The sequence below is a fragment of the Prionailurus viverrinus genome, chromosome A1, assembly GCF_022837055.1.
Source record: "Prionailurus viverrinus isolate Anna chromosome A1, UM_Priviv_1.0, whole genome shotgun sequence".
Taxonomy (NCBI): Eukaryota; Metazoa; Chordata; class Mammalia; order Carnivora; family Felidae; genus Prionailurus; species Prionailurus viverrinus.
In genome coordinates, this window is record NC_062561.1 from 207565958 (window position 1) to 207589987 (window position 24030).

Below are 24030 nucleotides of genomic sequence, written 5' to 3' on the forward strand. Positions count from 1 at the left end.
TTGTTGGACCTTTGGAACTGAACAGTGCCACAGACAGTGCCAAATCCCCCAAATGGTAAATTGGAGGTAGGAGTTGGATATTGGCTCTACAGAGGATTCTGATTTCAAGAGCCTACAGGAGGTCAAGGGGTTTGTGGGTAGGAAGCTTTTAATCAAGCAGGGTCTCCGTTCATAACCCGCCTACATAGAAATTAACTATGGCTTCTTAAAAATGTCAAGTTTTAGTGACCTTTCCACATCACCTCCATGTGCCATCACTGCCCCTTCCAGAATCAGAATCTCTAAGACTGGTTCTTGAGAACTCCACGTTTTAAAGACTCCTACAAGGGATTCTTATCCGGTATGAGATTTGAAAACAACTACTCTATTCTCCTGGTCCTTAATTCTAGGATCTACCTCTCCTAAATTCATGCTTCTTTTATCTTCCCCCTTCTCTCTCTCAAAATTCCTGCCTTATCCCCCCCCCCCCCCCCCCCACTATTTTAAAGTAACTTTTCTTACTAGGAGAGAAGGTTCTTTTTCCAGAGGGAAGCCTCGAGAACATTCTTTTCCCTCTTCCAGTCTTGGGTGTGCTTCCATTTAGTCTTCTTCTTCCCAAACTGCTTGCCTGTGCCTTCTTCTCTTAGACTTCCAAGGCTGTTTAATTTCTTCTCATCAAAGGACCCACTCACTGAATGAGTTCCTATTAAGAAAATACATAGAAATCTTCATTGGTTTTAAAATTAAATGTTCTTTTCTAAGCTTAAAGTAGGGAAAACACAGGAGAAATAATTGACTTTAGAAATTTCAATGGACTTTGTTCTCCAAAAAGACAAAAACACAATTTTATGTATTGTTCAATGAAGAAGGGCATGGGTTCAGATGACTGATTGAGGCCCTGGCTCAGAACAATTGGTGAAACCAGGAATATTTAGTTATTAGAGTTGAAGTTAGCAAAATGTACTTGTACATTTAATTGGTCCTTCAAGACATTTTAATTCTTTATTCAAAAAATGTCCCTTTCTCTTAGTATATAATAAAACAAACTAACATTGACAAATGGAGTTTTCCAAATCTGATTAAAACTTTAAAATGTTAACTTTAAGTTTCAGAATGGATTAGTTTCTAGTTTAATCCTTTCAGCAATTTTTATTAAGAGGAAAAAGGATGGCATTTACATGGAGTTGCTTCCACATTCTGTATAACTTGTTCTTAAAGGGAATTGAGAACATAACAGAATATGGCTATTAAAATAAACTAAGAGGGGTACCTGGGTGGCGCAGTCGGTTAAGCGTCTGACTTCAGCTCAGGTCATGATCTCCCAATCTGTGAGTTAGAGCCCGGCGTCAGGCTCTGTGCTGACAACTCAAAGCCTGGAGCCTGCTTCAGATTCTGTGTCTCCCTCTCTCTCTGCCCCTCCCCCGCTTGTGCTCCATCTCTCTCTGTCTCTCAGAATTAAATAAATGTAAAAAAAAATTTTTTAATAAATAAATAAATAAGATAAAATAAGAGGGGGGACCTGGCTGGCTCAGTCTGAGGAATGTGCAACTCTTGATCGTGGGGTTCTGAGTTTGAGCCCCACATTGGGTGCAGACATTCCAAAAAAATAATAATAATTAATAAATAAATAAATAAATAATCTTTAATAAAATAAGAGGAAAACTTCCAAAATGACCAACTTTTTGAATGGGAAAATGAATAATCTCATTCAACATGTATCTATTCTTTGAAAAACTAAGGTAACAAAAAGTACCAAGAAAGTACATTAACCAGTTGTGTTCATATCTAACTTCCACTTCCTGCAACAGTTGCTCAAAGAATCTTTATGGAAGATCAGTGACATAGCCTGGACCATTCAATTGAGTCGAGATTTCAACCAGCAAATGAACAGTTACAGCAACACCTCCCTTGAGAAGGTTGGTTTTTCAACTAAGGGACTTTACTTCCTACTTTATAACCTAAAATGGCTGTTTAACTTCCAATTTGTCTGTACTACCACCAAAAAGAGGGATAAATTACTGGAAAAATGCTATCTTCTCTTCACCACGAATTGGACCAAAAATTATTCATAGGACTGCACCTACTGCAAGGAACACTGAGTGGTACAATGCCTTTGAGATAAATATGTACCTAGCTGAAATTCAGGTGTTCTGTTTTAAAGAAGGAAGAAAAATAGGTAATGAAGGAAAATAGTAGTCCCTGTCCCAGTACTGATTTGATGTCAGCTTATGTATTGGTGTCCTTTGGGCCAGTTTTGTGAGGCAGGCCACAAGAAACCATCTACTACAATTTAACAAAAACTTAGAACTAAAAGAATGCTCAAAGACTAGATCTTTCCTTCCTCTATTCCCAGATGGCTTCTACCTAACCCTTTGAGTTGTAGTCATCCATTTCAAAAGGGATTCATTCTAGCTTCTGCTACTTACTACTGGTGTAACTTTAGGTAAATTACTTAACCTCTCTGGAGCCTCAGGATATTCATCTAAAATGAAAGTTATAGTATACTCTGGTTTCCCTTCAAATCGTATAAAATGAAAGTTATACTCTGTTCTGAGGGTTGTAGTGTTATAAGGGTTCAGTGAGATAAAGTATATAAAGTCCCTAGTGAAGTGCCAGGCCCAAGACTTGTGCTCCATAAAAAAGTAGATCAAGGTTATCATTATGGTTATATCATTTCTAATGATATTCCTAAGTCATCAGTTCTAGTATTAAGTATCTATTCCAACAAATTATTTATTATCAACTTCCAACTCTCCTATGCAATATTCAAAGTTCCTCTGATTGATTCTCTAATTTGGGAGAGTACTGATTCTCCAAATTGGTCTATCAAGCCTGCAGACAAACTCATCAGGAATATTTGGTGAGCAATGCCTCATCTTCTCATATACGAACTACACTTGTGCATCTCATGTAATACCATTCGTCCGATAGCTTCCAGACTTACAAGATGAGTCCAAGGTAGTGGTGGTATGGGTAGACAGAGCAATTCAAGCAATGCGCTGCTTAAATGGCTCTCAGCCATTATACTTAACAACAAGAAAGTAAGAGTATACCAATTAGCTTTAGCTGCATAGCAAACTACCCCTAGTGGCTTAAAATAATAGGTTCCTACTTAGCTTACAATTTTGCAGATTGACAGCTTGGGCTGAGCTCACGGGAGGGGGCAGGGGGCAATCATCTGATATCAACTAGTCTCACTGGCATATACTGGGCATTGGCTGGTCTGTCATGATCTCAACTAGGACAAGTTTCTGATCCTCGTGGTCTCCCATCCTCCAGCAGGCCAGCCCAGGCTTGCTCTCATCATTGTGGTAATGAAGTATACAAAGTCTCTTGGACAGGCACAGTATTACTTCTACCACATTCTATTGGTCAAAGCAAGTCACAAGATAGAGGTGGGACGGAAAGGTTCTGGCTGTTTTTGCAATTGAACACATTTTTCCCCAGTTCTGAGATCCTGATTTCTGGGGTTCTTTGCCAAGTCTCAGAGGAAGAATGCACAATACACTGAATCTGACCAACATCAGCAGAGAAGCAATAAGTCAATATTATTGGGAGGCATCAAGGCCAACCCTTTACACATAAGTCCCCTTCATAATATCATTTTTTTTCTGCAGCATAGGACTTTTGCGGACTCCTTCCTGTCCTTCCTCCAAGGTAGAGTTAAATGCACTCTAGCAGCTTTGGCTCTAATTAATATTTGTTCCCCTGTGGTATACAGTTTTTCTCATTATAGTTCTGTTATCATGGGGGACTTTTGCCTGGAAATCCAAGAGTGCAAGGGGTGCTGCATCATTGGATTCTTACTCAGGCAGTTGTTCCACCAGTTCTATCACCTCATGTAGCCCTCTCATCCCTAGTTGGACTGATCTGTACAATTTCTCTTGAATGTCCTAATTTAACTCTATTGGTTACTACCAGTTTTTCCTTCCCTCTAGTGCCATAAGTTCCTTTTGATCCATAATGACGCCTCAATCACTACAATCCTTCAAACCCTACAGAGTCCTTAGAATGAACCTGCAACTCACCAGTCTTCTCTACTGTATGTGACAAGATGGAAATTTTAAATAAGGAGATGGCAATCTGATATTATTGTTTATTTTTTTGAAAGACAGAGACAGAGACAGAGAGAGAGAGAGCGCGTTAGCGGGGAAGGGGCAGAGAGAGAGGGAAACACAGAATCCGAAGCAGGCTCCAGGCTGTCAGCACAGAGCCCGACGCGAGGCTCCAACTCACGGACCATGAGATCATGACCTCAGTCAATGTTGGAACCTTAACCAACTGAGCCACCCAGGCAATCCTATTATATTATATAGCTGTAGATAATTTTAGTCTTAGAAAACAAATTAAGACTTCATGACTTCATTTTTCTAGCCATATAGTTGACCCGCCCAACTGGGTCAACTTCGCTCTTCAAGAACACAAGTATCTCCTCTTGTGAATTTTTTCCTTGTATCTTACCTCCACAATAATATAGATCTATCAATATGTGTACACACACACACACACACACACACACACACGTATACATACATACACATACACATATTTACATTCAGGCATGTGTTGTGGTGTTCAAACAGAAGGCATTCTTGGGCTACCCTCTTCCCTCTGCCATAGTTCTAAATCTTGTATGGCTAAATGAACGAGAACAGAAAGTCATGTCTGTCTTGTCTTTTCTACATCTAGACATTACAGAAGTATCCATGTTAGGGCTAGCATAATGAATCCAACATTCTCATCAACTAAAGGGACGTGGAAGCCACAGAATTATGTCCCACATGCTCTCTTGCTCTCCCAAACTTGCACTGGGAGTTTTCCCTCTCTAATTCACTCAGAATCCCTTACTAAAAGATATACCATGTACGTAAAAGTTCTGTATGTATTTTCTCCTTCACCCTGGACACGTTCTACGGCACCTCTAGACAACTCACCCTACTCCTAAGAGAGATCATAGTAGAGCTTACAAAGTATTATTTTCAAAACTATATAGACTAAATCTCCTAAACTATAAAGTAAGTTAATATACTTTGAAAGTTGAGAATATCTGATGACATCATCTTTAAATAACTCAGTTTTCACTGAACATGTGTATTTTAAAAGCATTTATTGAGCATTTATTAGCTACCAGGGACTGTACTGAAAGCAATCAATAAAGCCCTCTGTTACCAAGAACTGAAATTCTGAGCACAAAGACAATCAAGAAAATTGAACATTACAGTAGGGAGTAAAAAGGTATTATAATGGCACATCACAAGGCATAGAGGAGTACAGAAGAGCACAGGTAAGGACAGAGCCTGGTGGGGAAGAAAACACTTTCAGGAAGAAATAATACTTGAAGTGCATGTTTAGTAAGTAGTCATTAAGTAACCCAAATTTCTGTCCTTTGGATAACTGTGTAAACTCTTTCCACTTTTCACTGGAGTTTTGCTTTCCGACCGTTAACATTCTGTTCCTTTTTGTCTTTTGTTTTCCAGAAATTTCTTTGGAAAGCTTTGGGAACCACCTTAGCATCCTGCCAAGATACAGATTTTGTAAGCTCACAGATTAAGGAATTTCTCATTGCTCCCAACCAACTAGGAGATCAGCGGCAGGTAGGACTCCTTTCTCTCAATTTGCTCGTATAATGACAAAAACTAATTCCATTCAGACAACCACTGACAGGTCTTATGACAATGTCTTACTTGCCCAGAATCCATGGACACATTCAAAATAATCCAACAGAATTTTTTCAGAAAATTCTGCTTTTCTGTTTAAATATCAATGTTCCATTATTTTTTAAATTTTAATTCCAGTATACTTAATATACAATGGTATATTAGTTTCAAGTGTACAGTGTAGTGCTCATCATAAGTGTATTCCTAAACCCCTTCGCTTATGGAACTAAAAAGACCCCAAATAGCCGAAGCAATGTTGAAAAAGGAAAACAAAATTGGAAGCATCAAAATTCTAGACTTCAAGTTATATTACAAATCTGTAGTGATCAAGACAGTATGGTAACTGGCACAAAAAAGACACCTAGAGCAACAGAACAGACTAGAAAACCCAGAAATGAACCAATAATTATATGATCAATTAATCTTCCACAAAGCAGGAAATAATATCCAATAGAAAAAAAAAAGATACTTTTTCAACAAATGGTTTTGGGAAAACTGGACAGCAACACGCAAAAGAATGAAACTGGACCATTTTCTTATACCATACACAAAAATAAATTCAAAATGGATTAAAGGGGGAGGAGCCATGATGGCAGAACAGCATGGAAGTTTTTTGTGGGTCTTGTGTCTAGAGAAGCCTCAGAGGGCAGGAAGCTGCTTTTATGTGTGGAGGGAGGACAGAGACGGGGGGGGGGGGGGGGGTGCGGTGGAGAATACTGGAAAAGCATCCCTCCCCAAAAGCAGCTGGAGAGAAAGTGGAAAATTCGAAACAGCGCAGGGACTCAACTAAAAAGGGAGAAAGGAGAAAGGAGAAAGGAGAAAGGAGAAAGGAGAGGGTTTAAATTCCATTAAGACTATAAACAGGGAAAGCGCAGAGTCTGAAACTCCACAGCTCCATACCTGGTGGTGCTCTGGTGGGAAAGGTGAATCCCCAGGAGCAGAGTGGGGTCCAGGAGGTTCTCAGGCCACACAGGGAGAAGAGGTTACACTGCTGGAAAGACATTTGGTAGAGGCTGAGAGGCCACCTGGTCCCAGCAGACCCCGGAAGGCAGCCACATTCACTGGTGCTGAGGCAAGGTTGTTGAGGGTGAAGCCTGGTGCCAGATGTGTGTTGCAATTTTCCATGATCCCTGAAATGCTGAGGCTACACTGTCTCGCGATTTTTTGTGGGGGCAGACTGGCACCTGGCCACAGTCTTGGGGCACCGGCAACAGCAGCATCCAGCAGGCATTCCTGGGTGCAGCCGACATTTGGCCACTGCTCATTCGGCCATTGCTCAGTGAGACCCTCCCGCAGAGGGGCGGAGTGGGTCAAAACCGCAGTCCTTTGGAAGTAAGGGGCTGGGGAAAACAGCCGCATCTGAGACAAAGCTCAGGAGAGAGGTACTGCCTGGGGCCCGGTCACGGAGAGTGGAAAAGCAGAGAGTGGAAGAGAGCTGAAGACGGAGGACCAGTGCGCGATTACTGATCCAGGAGAACAGACTGGGTGGCGGGATGGCGCCATTTTTCACCGCTCCCGTACATGCGCATGCGCACTGACGAGCACCGCAACAATCCACCCCAGTAGGCTAGCAGCGCCATCTAGAGGAGAGCAGAGCTGTTACACCGAGCCCCGCCCAACTGGGTCAACTTCGCTCTTCAAGAACACAAACCTCACAGCAGGATTAATCTATGGACTATAAACAGCTACATGGACTGACCTCTAGGGGAAAACGAAGCAATTTCAGTCCGACTTCAATCTGTTAGCAGGTTCATCTATTCCATTTTTTTCTCTCTCTTTTTCCTTTTTCTCTTTTACAGTTCTTTTTTTTTCTTGAATACAGAAAGAGAAAAAACTCATTTTTATTTTCAGTTTTTGTTAAAAATATCTGTCTTTAATTTTTATTACCATATTTTTTACTTCTGTGTAAATTTTTTCAAATTCTACTTTACTTCCATCATTTTATTCTAGTCTACTTCAATGTACTCACCTTTTCAAATTTTCAAACAATTTCCTTTTTTCTTTCTTGTTCTTTTTTTCTCTTTTTCATTTCTTTTCTTTTTCTTGAATGCTGAAAGAGAAAAACTTCATTTTTACTTTCAATTTCTTTTAAAAATATTTTTATTTAATTTTTATTACTATATTTTTTGCTTTTATGTAAATTTTTTCAAATTCTATCTTACTCCCATCATTTTATTTCAGTCTACTACAGTGTATTCACTTTTTCAAATTTTCAAATGATTTCTTTGTCTTTTCTTTTTTCTTTTTTTCTTTTTTCTCTTTTTTGTTTCTTCTCTTTTTTCTTAGATACAGAAAATGAAAAAATTCATATTTATTTTTAATTTTTATTAAAAATATTTTTCTATAATTTTTTTCTACCATATTCTCTACTTTTGTGTATTTTAGTCTACTTTAGTGTATTCATTTTTTCAAATTCTCAAACGATTTCCTTATTTTTTTCTCTCCTCCCCTTTTTTTTTTGTTTGTTTCTCTAGTCTGTCAAACCACTTTCTACACCCAGACCAAAACACACCTAGGATCTAGCATCATCTATTCGATTTTTGTGTGGGTGTGTTTTTAATTTTTAATTTTAATTTTTTTTTAATTTTAATTTTTTAATTTCAATTTTCTACTTCATTAATTCATTTTCTCCCTTCAAAATGACAAAACGAAAGAATTCACCCCAAAAGACAGAGCAGGAAGTAACGACAGCCAGGGATTTAACCAACACACAGACACAAGCAAGATGTCTGAACGAGAATTTAGAATCACGATAATAAGAATACTAGCTAGAGTCAAAAAAAGATTAGAATCCCTTTCTGCAGATATAAAAGAAGTAAAAAATAGCGAGAATGAAATTAAAAATGCCACAACTGAGCTGCAATCACAGATGGATGCAGTGGTGGCAAGGATGGAAGAGGCGGAACAGAGAATCAGCAATATAGAGGACAAACTTACAGAGAATAATAAAGCAGGAAAAAAGAGGGAGATTAAGGCAAAAGAGCACGATTTAAGAATTAGAGAAATCAGTGACTCATTAAAAAGAAACATCAGAATCATAGGGGTCCCAGAGGAGGAAGAGAAAGAAATAGGGCTAGAAGGGTTATGTGAGCAAATCACAGGGGAAATCTTTCCTAACCTGGGGAAAGAGACAGACAGCAAAATCCAGGAAGCACAGAGGACTCCCATTAGATTCAACAAAAAACAACCATCAACAAGGCATATCATAGTCAAATTCACAAAATACTCAGACAAGCAGAGAAACATGAAAGCAGCAAGGGAAAAAAAGTCCCTAACCTACAAGGGAAGACAGATCAGGTTTGCAGCAGACCTAGCCACAGAAACTTGGCAGGCCAGAAAGGAGTGGCAGGATATATTCAGTGTGCTGAATCAGAAAAATATTCAGCCAAGAATTCTTTATCCAGCAAGGCTGCCATTCAAAATAGAAGGAGAGATAAAAAGTTTCCCAGACAAACAAAAATTAAAGGAGTTTGTGACCACTAAACCAGCCCTGCAAGAAATGTTAAGGGAGACTCTCTGAGGGGAGAAAAGAGGAAAAAACACAATATTAGAAAGGACCAGAGAACGCCAACAGAAACTCCACCTCTACAAGCATCATAATGGTAATAAATTCATATCTTTCAGTACTCACACTAAACGTCAATGGACTCAATGCTCCAATCAAAAGACATAGGGTAACAGAATAGATAAGAAAACAAGACCCATCTATATGCTGTTTACAAGAGACCCACTTTAGACCTAAAGACACCTACAGATTGAAAATAAGGGGATGGAGAACCATCTATCATGCAAATGGTCAACAAGAGAAAGCCAGAGTAGCCATACTTATATCAGACAATCTAGACTTTAAAATGAAGAATATATCAAGAGATGCAGAAGGGTATTATATCATAATCGAGGGGTCTATAGACCTAAAAATTGTAAACATTTATGCACCAAATGTGGGAAAACCCAAATATAAAAATCACTTAATCACAAAGATACAGAAACTCATCGATAGTAATACGATAATAGTAGGAGACTTCAACACCCTACTCACAACAGACTGTCTAATCAAAAAATCAACAAGGAAACAATGGCTTTGAATGACACATTGGACAAGATGGCCTTAACAGATATATTCAGAAGATTTCATCCTAAGCAATGGAATATGTATTCTTCTCCAGTGCACATGGAATGTTCTCCAGAATCGATCACATACTGGGACACAAATCAGCCCTCAACAAGTACAAAAAGATAGAGATCATACCGTGCATATTTTCAGACCACAGCACTATGAAACTCAAAATCAACCACAAGAAAAAATTTGGAAAGATAACAAATACTTGCAGGCTAAAGAACATCCTACTAAAGAAAGAATGGGCTAACCAAGCAGTTAAAGAAGAAATTAAAAGTATATGGAAGTCAATGAAAATGATAGCACCACAACCCAAAACCTCTGAGATGCAGCAAAGGCAGTCATAAGAGGAAAGTATATAGCAATCCAGGCCTTCCTGAAGAAGGAAGAAAGATCTCAGATACACAACCTAAACTTACGCCTTAAGGAGCTGGAAAAAGAATAGCAAATAAAACCCCAAACCAGCAGAAGATAGGAAATAATAAAGATTAGAGCAGAAATTAATGCTATTGAAACCAAAAAAACCAGTAGAACAGATCAATGAAACCAGAAGCTGGTTCTTTGAAAGAATTAACAAAATTGATAAACCACTAGCCAGTTTGATCAAAAAGAAAGAGGAAAGGACCCAAAGTAAAATCAAGAATGAAAGAGGAGAAATCACAACCAACACAACAGAAATAAGAACAATAACAAGAGAATATTATGAGCAATTATATGCCAATAAAATGGGCAATCTGGAAGAAATGGACAAATTCCTAGATACGTATACACTACCAAAACTGAAACAGGAAGAAATAGAAAATTTGAACAGACCCATAACCAGTAAGGAAATCAAATTAGTAATCAAAAATCTGCCAAAAAATTAGTCCAGGGCTAAATGGCTTACCAGGGAAATTCTACCAAACATTTAAAGAAGAATTAACATCTGTTCTCTTGAACCTGGCCCAAAAAATAGAAATGGAAGGAAAACTTCCAAACTCTTTCCATGAGGCCAGCATTACCTTGATTCCAAAACCAGACAGAGACTCCACTAAAAAGGAGAAATATAAACCAATTTCCCTGATGAATATGGATGCAAAAATCCTCAACAAGATATTAGCCAAATGGATCCATCCATACATTAAAAAAGTTATTCACCACGACCAAGTGGGATTTATACCTGGGATGCAGGGCTGGTTCAATATCTGCAAAACAATTAACGTGATTCATCACATCAATAAAAGAAAGGACAAGAACCATATGATCCTCTCAATAGATGCAGAGAAAGCATTTGACAAAATACAGCATCCTTTCTTGATAAAAACCCTCAAGAAAGTAGGGATAGAAGGATCATACCTCAAGATCATAAAATCCATATATGAACGACACAACACTAATATCATCCTCAATGGGGAAAAACTGAGAGCTTTCCCCCTAAGGTCAGGAAAAAGACAGGGATGTCCACTCTCACCACTGTTATTCAACTTAGTATTGGAAGTCTTAGCCTCTGCGATCAGACAACACAAAGAAATAAACGGCAACCGAATCGGCCAGGAGGAGGTCAAACTTTCACTCTTTGCAGGTGACATGATACACTATATGGAAAACCCAAAAGATTCCACCAAAAAACTGCTAGAATTGATTCATGAATTCAGCAAAGTTGCAGGATATAAAATCAATGCACAGAAATCGGCTGTATTCCTATTCACCAACAGTGAAGCAACAGAAAGAGAAATCAAGGAATCGATCCCATTTACAATTGCATCAAAAACCATAAAATACCTAGGAATAAATCTAACCAAAGAGGTGAACAATTTATACACTGAGAACTATAGAAAACTTATGAAAGAAATGGAAGAAGACACAAAAAAATTGAAAAACATTCCATGCTCCTGGATAGGAAGAACAAATATTGTTAAAATGTCAGTACTACCCAAAGCAATCTGCATGTTCAATGTAATCCCTATCAAAATAACACTGGCATTCTTCACAGAGCTAGAACAAATAATCCTAAAATTTGTATGGAACTAGAAAAGACCCTGAATAGCCAAAGCGATCTTGAAAAAGAAAACCAAAGCAGGAGGCATCACAATCCCAGACTTCAAGCTATACTACAAAGCTGTAATCATCAAGACAGCATGATACTGACACAAGAACAGACACTCAGATCAGTGGAACAGAATAGAGAACCCAGAAATGGACCCACAAACATATGGCCAACTCATCTTTGACAAAGCAGGAATGCATATCCAGTGGAATAAAGATAGTCTCTTCAACAAGTGGTGCTGGAAAAACTGGACAGCGACATGCAGAATTAACCTGGACCACTTTCTTACACCATACACAAAAATAAACTCAAAATGGATGAAAGACCTCAATGTTAGACAGGAAGCCATCAAAATCCTCAAGGAGAATGAAGGCAAAAGCCTCTTTGATCTTGGCTGCAGCAACTTCTTACTCAACACGTCTCCAGAGGCAAGGGAAACAAAAGCAAAAATGAACTACTGGGACCTCATCAAAATAAAAAGCTTCTGCACAACAAAGGAAACCATCAGCAAAACTAAAAGGCAACTGACAGAATGGGAGAAGATATTTGCAAATGATGTATCAGATAAAGGGTTAGTATCCAAAATCTATAAAGAACTTATCAAACTCAACACCAAAAAACAAATCCAGTGAAGAAATGGGCAAAAGACATGAATAAACACTTCTCCAAGGAAGATATCCAGATGGACAACAGACACATGAAAAGATGCTCAACATCATTCATCATCAGGGAAATACAAATCAAAACCACAATGAGATACCACCTTATACCAGTCAGAATGGCTAACATTAACAACTCAGGCAACAACAGATGTTGGTGAGGATGCGGAGAAAGAAGATCTTTTGCTTTATTGGTGGGAAGGCAAGCTGGTACAGCCACTCTGGAAAACAGTCTGAAGGTTCCTCAAAAAATTAAAAATAGAACTACCCTACAACCCAGCAATTGCACTACTAGGTATTTATCCAAGAGATACAGGTGTACTGTTTAGAAGGGACATATGCACCCCTATGTTTATAGCAGCACTGTCAACAATAGCCAAAGTATGGAAAGAGCCCAAATGTCCATTGATGGATGAATGGATAAAGAAGATGTGGTATATATCTAGAATGGAGTATTACTCAGCAATCAAAAAGAATGAAATCTTGCCATTTGCAAGGAAAATGGAAATGGAAATGGAGGATGGAAATGGAGGGTATTATGCTAAGTGAAATTGGTCAATCAGAGAAAGACAAAAATCATATGACTTCGCTCGTCTGAGGACTTTAAGAGACAAAACAGATGAACATAAGGGAAGGGAAACAAAAATAATATAAAAACAGGACAAAACATAAGAGACTCTTAAATATGGAGAACAAACTGAGGGTTACTGGAGGGGTTGTGGGAGGGGGGATGGGCTAAATGGGTAAGGGGCATTAAGGAATCTACTCCTGAAGTCATTGTTGTACTATATGCTAATCTGGATATAAATTTAAAAAAATAAGATTAAAAAAATGGATTAAAGACCTAAATATGAGACAGGAAACCATTAAAATCCTAGAAGAGAACACAGGCAGTAACCTCTTTGACATCAGCTGTAACAACTTCTTACTACATGGGTCTCCTGAGGCAAGGGAAATAAAAGCAAAAATGAAACTATTGGGACTACATCAAAATAAAAAGCTTCTGCTTAGCAAAGGAAACAATCAACAAAAGTAAAATACAACCCACAGAATGGGAGAAGATATTCACTAATGACATATCTGATAAAGGGTTCGTATCCAAAATACATAAAGAACTTATAAACTTATAAAACTCAATACCCCCAAAAAACAATTCAGTTCAAAAATGGGCAGAAGACATGAAAAGACATTTCTCCAAAGGAGACATCCAGATGGCCAACAAACACATGAAAAGATGCTCAACATCACCCAGCAATCATCAAGGAAATGCAAATCAAAACTACAATGAGATATGACCTCATGCCTGTAAGAAAGTCTAAAATTAACAATACAGGAAACCACAGGTGTTGGTGAGGATGTGGAGAAAGGAGAACCCTTCTGCACTATTGGTGGGAATGCAAACTGGTGCAGCCACTGTGGAAAACAGTGTGGAGCTTCCTCAAAACGTTAAAAACAGAACTACTCTATGATCCAGTAATTGCATTGGGTGTTTACCCAAAAAATACAAAAATAATAATTAGAAGTGATCCATGCACCCTGATGCTTAGGCAGCATTATTAACAATAAGCCAAATTATGGAAATAACCCAAATGTCTATCTGATGAATGGATAAAGAAGATTTGGTATATATACATAATGGAACACTACTCAGTCTTAAAAAAAAAAGTGAAATCTTGCCATTTTCAGGAAGGTGGATGGAGCTAGAGAGTATAATCTTAAGCAAAATAAGTCAGAGAAGACAAATACTATTGGGTTTCACTCATGTGGAATTTAAGAAACAACAACAACAACAAAACATGGGGGGTGGGGGGAAGAGAAGCAAACCAAGAAATAGACTTAACTATAAAGAACAAACTGATGGTTACCAGAGAGGAGGTGGGGGGTGGGGATGGGTTAAATAGGTGATGGGGATTAAGAGGGCACTTATAGTAGTGAGCACCAGGTGTTGTATGTAAGTGTTGAAGCACCAAATTATACACCTGAAACTAATATTACACTGTATGTTAACCAACTGGAATTTAAATAAAAACTTGGGGGGAAAGCCATATATATATAAAAGCCCAATATATATATAAAATTATTTTGATGTAGTCCTAATAGCTTATTTGTGCTTTTGTTTCCCTTGCCTCAGGAAATAAACCAAGAAAAATGTTGCTATGACCAAAATCAGAGAAGTTACTGTCTATGCTCTACTCTGAGATTTTTATGGTTCCAGGTCTCACATTTAAGTCCTTAATCCATTTTGACTTATTTTTGTATATGGTGTAAGAAGGTGGTCCAGTTTCATTCTTTTGTAGGTAGCTGTCCAGTTTTCACAGCATCATTCTTGCCTCCTTTATCAAAGATTAATTGACCATATAATCATGGGTTCATTTCTGGGCTCTCTGTTCTGTTGATCTATGTGTCTATATTTTGATACTATAGCTTTGTAGTATATCTTGAAATTGTGATACCTCCAGTATTATAACTTTTTTATTTTTTTTTTAATGTTGTGTATTCATCTGACAGAGAGCATGAGCAAGTGAGGGGAGGGGCAGAGAGAGAAGAGAGAGAATCCCAAGCAGTCCTAACGTGGGGCTCAATCCCACAAACCATGAGATCATGACCTAAACTGAAACCAAGAGTCAGATGCTCAACTGACTGAGCCACCCAAGGGCCCTAGTTTTATACTTCTTTTTCAGAATTGCTTTCGCTATTCAGGGTCTTTTGTAGCTCCATTCCATTTTTTTTTTAAGTTTAGTATCTTTTATAGACACGGGACAACTGTGAATTAAGCATAGGTTCTTTTAATTTGTTAATGTTTATTTATTTATTTTGACAGAGAAGCAGAGAACATGATGAGTGGGGGGGGGGGGGGGGGGCGGTCAGAGAGAGAGAATCCCAAACAGGCTCCGTGCTGTCAGCACAGAGCCTGATGTGGGGCTTGATCTCACAAACCATGAGATCAAGACCAGAGTTGAAATCAAGAGTTGCAGGCTTAACTGACTGAGCCACCCAGGCACTCCTGTAGTTCCAATACAAATGTTAAGGTTATTTGTTCTAGTTCTGTGAAACATGCTGTTGGTATTTTGATAGGGATTTCATTAAGTCTGTAGATTACTTTGGGTAATGTGGACATTTTAACAATATTTGTTCTTCCAATCTATGAGGATGGAATAGCTTCCCATTTGTGCTGTCTTCAATTTCTTTCATCAGTGTTATAGTTTTCAGAGTGCATGTCTTACATGTCCTTAGTTAAGTTTATTCCTAGGTGTTTTATTATTTTTGGTGCAATTGTAAATGAAATTGTTTTCTTAATTTCTCTTTCTGCTACTTCATTATTAGTGTGTAGAAATGCAACAGATTTCTCTATACTGTTTTTGTGTCCTGTGACCTTACTGAATGCATTTACCATTTCTAGTAGTTTTTTGGTAGTCTTTAGGATTTTCTATGCATACCATCATGTTGTCTGCAAATAGTGAAAATTTTATTTCTTCCTTATCAATTTGGATGCCTTTTATTTCTTTCACTTGCCTGATTGCTGTGGCTAGGACTCTCAGTACTATGTTGAATAAAAGTGGTGAGGGTAGACATCCTTGTCTTGTTCCTGGTCTTAAGGGAAAAGCTCTTAAGTTTTTTACCATTGAGTATGATGTTAGCTCTGGGTTTTTCATGTTTAGGTATGTTTAGGTATGTTCCCTCTAAACCTACTTTATTGAGGGTTTTTATCATGAATGGGTGTACTTTGTTAAACGCTTTTTCTGCATCTATTGAAAAGGTTTTCACCCTTTCATTGATGTGGTATATCACATTCACTGATTTGTGAATATTGAACCACACTTGCATCCCAGGATCAATGCTTCATTATTTAACCAGGTTTGTGAAAGTATTGAAAAATGAATTTCAATTATTCTTAATAAAAAGTATTTTTAGTATATTTTGGCCTTGATTTTTTAACTTAAATCATAAATATCAAAATCATTGAATTTACAAGCTGAAAATAACCTTAGATGCTATTGATTTTCTTTTTTTTTTTTTTTTTTTCAACGCTTTTTATTTATTTTTGGGACAGAGAGAGACAGAGCATGAACGGGGGAGGGGCAGAGAGAGAGGGAGACACAGAATCGGAAACAGGCTCCAGGCTCCGAGCCATCAGCCCAGAGCCTGACGCGGGGCTCGAACTCACGGACCGAGAGATCGTGACCTGGCTGAAGTCGGACGCTTAACCGACTGCGCCACCCAGGTGCCCCGATGCTATTGATTTTCAACCTAGAGAAAACATAAGCATAACCTAGAGAGCTTTTTCTTTTTTTTTTTTTTTTTCAACGTTTATTTATTTTTGGGACAGAGAGAGACAGAGCATGAACGGGAGAGGGGCAGAGAGAGAGGGAGACACAGAATCGGAAATAGGCTCCAGGCTCTGAGCCATCAGCCCAGAGCCTGACGCGGGGCTCGAACTCCTGGACTGCGAGATCGTGACCTGGCTGAAGTCGGACGCTCAACCGACTGCGCCACCCAGGCGCCCCTAGAGAGCTTTTTCAAAGCACTTTTACCTATTCCCTACCCTGGCCTAAGCTGCAGAGTATATGTGAATGTGGAGGAAGGAGAGTGTGTTAAAAAAAATTAAAAATAAATTTTAAAAATTCCCAGGCTAATAAAGACCACCTAGTATAAAAAAAATTTTGTAGTGTATTTTGTTATACATTGTCCTCAGAAATTTTAAGATGTTTAGGATTCTATCTTCCATATTAAATGGTCAGAAACCACTAGACTTACTGAACTTTTGAGACTGCTTTTTTTTTTTTTTTTTTTTTTTTTTTTTTTAATATTTTTTTTTCAACGTTTATTTATTTTTGGGACAGAGAGAGACAGAGCATGAACGGGGGAGGGGCAGAGAGAGAGGGAGACACAGAATCGGAAACAGGCTCCAGGCTCCGAGCCATCAGCCCAGAGCCTGACGCGGGGCTCGAACTCACGGACCGAGAGATCGTGACCTGGCTGAAGTCGGACGCTTAACCGACTGCGCCACCCAGGTGCCCCGATGCTATTGATTTTCAACCTAGAGAAAACATAAGCATAACCTAGAGAGCTTTTTCTTTTTTTTTTTTTTTTTCAACGTTTATTTATTTTTGGGACAGAGAGAGACAGAGCATGAACGGGAGAGGGGCAGAGAGAGAGGGAGACACAGAATCGGAAATAGGCTCCAGGCTCTGAGCCATCAGCCCAGAGCCTGACGCGGGGCTCGAACTCCTGGACTGCGAGATCGTGACCTGGCTGAAGTCGGACGCTCAACCGACTGCGCCACCCAGGCGCCCCTAGAGAGCTTTTTCAAAGCACTTTTACCTATTCCCTACCCTGGCCTAAGCTGCAGAGTATATGTGAATGTGGAGGAAGGAGAGTGTGTTAAAAAAAATTAAAAATAAATTTTAAAAATTCCCAGGCTAATAAAGACCACCTAGTATAAAAAAAATTTTGTAGTGTATTTTGTTATACATTGTCCTCAGAAATTTTAAGATGTTTAGGATTCTATCTTCCATATTAAATGGTCAGAAACCACTAGACTTACTGAACTTTTGAGACTGCTTTTTTATTATTTATCTTCTCCTTGTCAGATGTGATCATTTATTGCTCTTGGAATTATTTCTAACACCATTTCCCCCATCCTGTTTGGAACTCTCCTTCCCACCCAGTCCAATGGCTTGTTCCCTCATTCATTTTAGAACACTACTCAATGTTACCCTGTTAATGAAGACTTCCACCTATTTAAATTGAAAATGCCCCAACCTACAGTTCTATTCTCTTTTCTTGTTTTCCTTCTGTCCATAGCACTTCTCACCATTGAAATACTATATATTTACATATTTAGCAAATTTATGTGCTTATTTAAAGTTATTCCCCTGTCATTTCCCCCTGGTTGTGTGCACTACAAGGAAAGGGAGTTCAGTGTGTTTTGTTCACTGTTGTCTCCCAGCACCTAGAAGAGTGCCTGACACATAATAGGCGTTCCATAAATATTTGTTGAATAAGTGAATGGTTAAACTCAAAACTCCTATCTTTTCTGACTTTAGGGAATAACATCTATTTTAGGATACTGCGCTGAGAATCACTTGGATACTGTTTTAAAAGTTCTTAAGACATTCCAAGATCGGGAAAAGTTTTTCATGAATCGATGTAAGGTAAAAAGAACAACTTTCCGTCCCAAAGCTTTTGGTCACTGCAAGGGCAAACGACACTGATCCCAACAGTGAACAGCCTCTTCCTGTCCCCAGGTCTGTAGTCCAGGTGAGAATTGCCTGAGCCCAGGCCCTGTAGCATGACCAGCTATCTGACAGATCTACTCCATTTTCTATCACTATTGCTGACTCGAAAGGTCCTAAGGAATTCTGTGTGTGCCTAGGTTTGTCCCTCTACCAACTGTTCAGGCCTCCTGGTCAGTTTCCATTGTGTACACTGCTTCCCCTGAAGGAAAGAGATGTAATAAGTAAAAATTAATACACGCTTTCCCATAGGGACCTCTTTTAAAGCCTGATAGATCCACAACATAGTTTTGGGTGTTTAAATTTGACCAAGCAAGCATATCAGTTTTAGACTAATTTTCATCATCGCAGTCTCATTTCTTAATGCCTGTAGTGGTCCATAGAATTAGGAAACAACATGGAAGGAAGGCGACACCTTCAATCATAGTTTTTATGTCTCTCTTTCAGGGTATTTTTTCTGGGAAAAAGAGCCTCACCAAGACTGATGTCATGGTAATCTACGGAGCTGTGGCCCTCCATGCTCCTAAGGGTCAACTCCTCACCAGGCTTGATCAAGACATCGTATCCCAAGTCCTATTTCTTTATGGCCAGTGCTCTCAGGTAATGGCTAGCCACAGGGCTGCCTGGATTTCTAGGCTGGGGTTCCCAAACCTTGGAGGGGCTCACCTCTTGGGAATATTCATGCTCAAAAGATACAGGCCAAAGGCAAGACAAGACCTGGTATATTTGGAAGATGAGAATGTAAGACAAAAAAAAATTTTTTTTCATAACAAAACAGGGTCAGGTAATTTGTTTCTTTCCAAAACCTTGGGCAGTTCATGTCCCATGATACCTTCCTAGGTAAGTACCCATAGCAGTCTCCCTCGAATCAAACTTAAAATAATTACTCCAGTACCTCATTAGGGCGTTACAGATTCATTACTTCCCTGCAATAGTCTCTGAAGTGTTACTAATGGTAGTTGTTCAACCTTTTACGTGGTATAGATAAACCACATAAAACAGTGCCTCACAAATAGTAAGCGAAATACATGTATCTTTTTAAATTTTTTTAATGTTTATTTATTCTTGAGAGAGAGGGGGACAGAACATGAGCAGGGAAGAGGCAGAGAGAGAGGGAGACAGAGGACCTGAGGCAGGCTCTGTGCTGTCAGTGCAGAGCCCGATGTGGGGCTCAAACTCACAGAACTGAACCGTGAGATCATGACCTGAGCCAAAGTCAGACACTCAACCGACTCTTTACCCAGGTGCCCCACAATACCTGTATCTTTAAGCGAATAAAAATACATCATTAACCAATCTACGCAGTCTACATCATTAGGTACTATTTCACACGCACCCCAACACACACATTCATACCAATCCCCCTGGCTGTCGCTGATGCTCTTCAAACGTGCCAGGAATATTCCTGCCTCAGAGCCACACATCTGAGTTGGAATTCATCTGATCACTTCTGTCCCCCATAGTACTTTTTATATCTTTAATAAAGTACTTTATATATATTGTCAATTTAGCCATTTTGCTAACTAGTACCAGGTCAGCCACCTAAAAATCACCTTGGGATCAAGTTTGAAATACGGCTTCCCAGGGGCTCCTGGGTGGCTCAGTCGGTTAAGCGTCCGACTTCGGCTCAGGTCACGATCTCACGGTCCGTGGGTTCGAGCCCCGCGTCGGGCTCTGGGCTGATGGCTCAGAGCCTGCAGCCTGCTTCTGATTCTGTGTCTCCCTCTCTCTCTGCCCCTCCCCCATTCATGCTCTGTCTCTCTCAGTCTCAAAAATAAATAAACATTAAAAAAAAATAATAATAAAATAAAATAAAATAAAATAAAATAAAATAAAATAAAAAGAAATACGGCTTCCCAGAACCATTTTTCAGGGAGATTGATTCCGTAGATCTGGGGTGGAGTCTGACAGCTGTAATTTTAAAAGGTTTATAAATGATTCTTATCCATAGCCAAGTTTCAGAAGCTTCTGCTGATTACGTGCACATCTGCTCCCACATCAGACTGTCAGCACCTTGATGTTAGGGATGGTACCTTATGCTGTCTTACCTCCTCTTCTGTGCCCTCCACACACCACCTGCTTGATAAATCTGTACTCTTGATATTTATTCATGTGTGTATGTGATAAAAATGGAAACACAGGGAACTCATGATATCACAGATATAAGTATACGCCAGTGAAAGGGATTAGGGCAGTGATCCTCACCCTTCAGTTGCATGACAATTACCTGGATAGCTTGTTAAAAATAGAGATCTCTAATGAATCACAGCCTTTAGGGATGGATCTATGAATCTGTATTTTTGCCGTGCTCCTGAAAAGGTGATTCTGATGCACTCAAAATTTGAGAAGCAATGATGAAGACCAAAAATACGATTTAAAAAAAGATGTTTTCTGGGGCACCTGGGTGGCTCAGTTGGTTGGGCATCCAACTTCGGCTCAGGTCATGATCTCACAGTTCATGAGTTCAAGCCCCGCATAGGCTTCTGTGCTGACAGCTCAGAGCCTGAAGCCTGCTTCAGGTTCTGTGTCTCTCTCTCTTCTCTCTCCCCACTCATACTCTGTCTCTCTCTCAAAAATAAATAAACATTAAACATTAAGATGTTTTCTGTTACATTAATTTTTAGTCGGTCATTGAGGAAAATTAGGATAAAAATAAAAGAGGAAAAGAGATAAAGATGTTTTAGATAATGATGACTGTACATTTTCAAGGTACAGTCAGTTCTGCTGTAACACAGCATATGCACAACACAGTACAAAAAAACCACAGGATTGTGGGGGAAATGGGGTAAGAGGCACAACATTCAAAAACCCCATCAATGACACAGAAAAAAATAGGAACCTAATTTTTAAAACCATTTAAGAAATATCTAAGTACTATAAAAAATTATGTCACTTTTCCTTGAAAAACACATGAATTCAATTGTGAAAGTTGTGAGTTATTATGAAATGGTGGTATAAAGAAGGGTCGTTTGAAATCAGACAGACAGCTAGAATGCCAGATTTGTATGGGAAGCAGCTCTTACCATGGTAAACTGAGGCAGCTGGTGTGTTTGAGGTGTTGCGTGAGTGTTCCTATGCAGTTCAATTCAGCTAGTTCACCTTTTGCTGTCGTGGACCAAACTGTGCATCAGCAAACACAAAATTCAGAATACATCAGAAGTATTTACTCACATATCAATTTCACTGGAACAAAATTGCATTTTCAATGCAAGCATCATAGCAGAACTGACTATATCTCCTTCCAAAGTCAGCTCCCTTATTACTTTCATTCTATAGCTTTTCGCTGGTCTTTCTGCCAACAGCCTCTATCCTTTTTCTTACCAAAATCTGGTAGAGTCTCTTTTAATTGTGAGGCTTGAAACCCAAACGCCTGATATCTTTATGCTGCGTTCTGTAGATCAGACTCACCTGGGGAAAATGTCTGCCAATGTACAGGACCTCACTTTGGAAATAGGGGAGGGAGTGAACAGCACCCACTCCTTGGCAAGACTCCGTGTCCTGCTTCACTTTTGTTTTCAGGTTGGTGGGTGGGTCTTTTTGCTGGTGTAAGGGAACTCTCTAACTGCGGCTCTATATCTGCTTTTGCCTTTGGTTTTCAGGTTCTGGGCATGTCTGTGATGAATAAGGTATGCAATATATTTGATATATGTATCTGATATATGTATATGATGTATTTGATACAAATACATTTGAATACCAAGTATGTTCCCTGGAAATGCAGGAAACATATAAGTCCTCTTGGTTTGATTCCAGAGGAAAGGATCCCAATATATAACTAATTAATCCAATTCTGAAGCCAGGATCCCTGAGCTTAATCTAGGACAGAACATAGAGCTATATTTGGTTGCAGGTAGTTTGAAAGTTAGACTGCAAACTAGAACAGTATTTTTAGAACTATGGGCTGTGACCCACCAGTAGACTATGATTTCAATGTAATAGATTTAATAGACCGCACCAGCAAATTTTTTAATGAAATAAAAGAAATAGAAGAGAACATTGTACATAGCAATAAGTGTCATAAAACTTTTGTTTCAGTTATTATATATATTATATTTAGATAGATAGATGATAGATAGATAGATAGATAGATAGATAGAATGTAAGTACAGAATGGAATTGTAAACTGTTTCCTACTGTGTGGTTTATGGTCCAAAAAGTTTAAAAGCCACTGCCTTATAGAACCTCAATCTATGGGGGGTGGGGGGTAGGGGGTGGAAGGAGTAGAAATTGACCTTTGTTTTTTTAATCTCCCTGCAACTTTGATCCTAAACTGAGGTAGAGAAGGAAAAAGAAACAGATTCTCACTTCTGTCTGGGCACATAGTTCAACCCTAGGTCAAGAACTGGGTTTATAGAACCAGGTGTGGTACCCAAGACTTTGGCTTGCACTGTGAATCCTTTCATTTTAGGACATGGATCTGCAAATGAGTTTCACAAGAAGTATCACTGAGATTGGCATTGCTGTCCAAGATGCTGAGGATCAAGGGTTCAAGTTCTCCTACAAGGAGGTGCTACTGGGTTACATGCTGGTGAGTGGGCAGAGAGGACATGGGCAAGGCCATGAAAAGTCTGTTACCAAGAGCACAGAGCTGTCTTTTTTTAAGTGGGTAAAACTTGCCAGTCCCAGGGAACAAACAGATCTCTGCCATATTTTGGACCAAGGGCACCCAGTGGTCCAATGGGATTGCAGCTGCATGTGGAAACTCCCCTGTCTAAAATATTTCACCTCCTTGTTTGTGTTACAGGACTTCATCAGGGATGAGCCCCTGGATTCCTTAGCTAGCCCTGTTCGGTGGAAAGCTTTAATCGCCATTAGATACCTCAGGTAGAGAATTTTAGAGAATTTTTCTTGCTCTCATTGAGAAAAATATTTCCTTCCCAATATCCTCCTTCAGATCAACTGACTTCTCAGTCAGTGGATACACCAGTGCACCCTTCCCAAAGTGAACACAGCTCATCGATGGGCTATTTCAAATTGGGGCTTCTCCCTCTTTTCAGACTTACAGAACTAAGAGCCCGACCATTTGATAACCAAGAGGGAGAAAGAGCAACTTAGAGGAGTGAGACTTACTGATACATCAGGATTGAAGTTTTGGTGCAAAAGGAAATTTCTTTTCCTAGACTTTGGTCTGTAGGCAAATTTTAATATTCCAATTAAAAATTTATGAAGCCCTGGGGCACCTGGGTTTCTCAGTCGGTTAAGTGTCTGACTTCAGCTCAGGTCATGATCTCAAGGTTCATGAGTTTGAGTCCCACGTGGGGCTCAATGCTGACAGCTCAGAGCCTGGAGCCTGCTATGGATTCTGTGTCTCCCTCTCTCTCTGCCCCTCCCCTACTCATGCTCTGTCTCTCTCTTA

The 24030-nt window shown here is 39.2% G+C and overlaps 1 protein-coding gene across 2 annotated transcripts in view; it reads left to right on the forward strand.

Annotated features, from left to right (window-relative positions):
- MROH2B (maestro heat like repeat family member 2B) overlaps positions 1 to 24030 on the forward strand; it is a 73498-nt gene that overhangs the window by 23420 nt on the left and 26048 nt on the right. For both annotated transcript variants that reach the window (XM_047823272.1, XM_047823279.1), the window contains exons 19-25: positions 1788 to 1895; positions 5457 to 5573; positions 18486 to 18593; positions 19122 to 19274; positions 22274 to 22300; positions 23083 to 23202; positions 23419 to 23498. In XM_047823272.1, coding sequence (XP_047679228.1) covers positions 1788 to 1895; positions 5457 to 5573; positions 18486 to 18593; positions 19122 to 19274; positions 22274 to 22300; positions 23083 to 23202; positions 23419 to 23498 — 713 coding nt within the window. The remainder of the gene's footprint in view (positions 1 to 1787; positions 1896 to 5456; positions 5574 to 18485; positions 18594 to 19121; positions 19275 to 22273; positions 22301 to 23082; positions 23203 to 23418; positions 23499 to 24030) is intronic.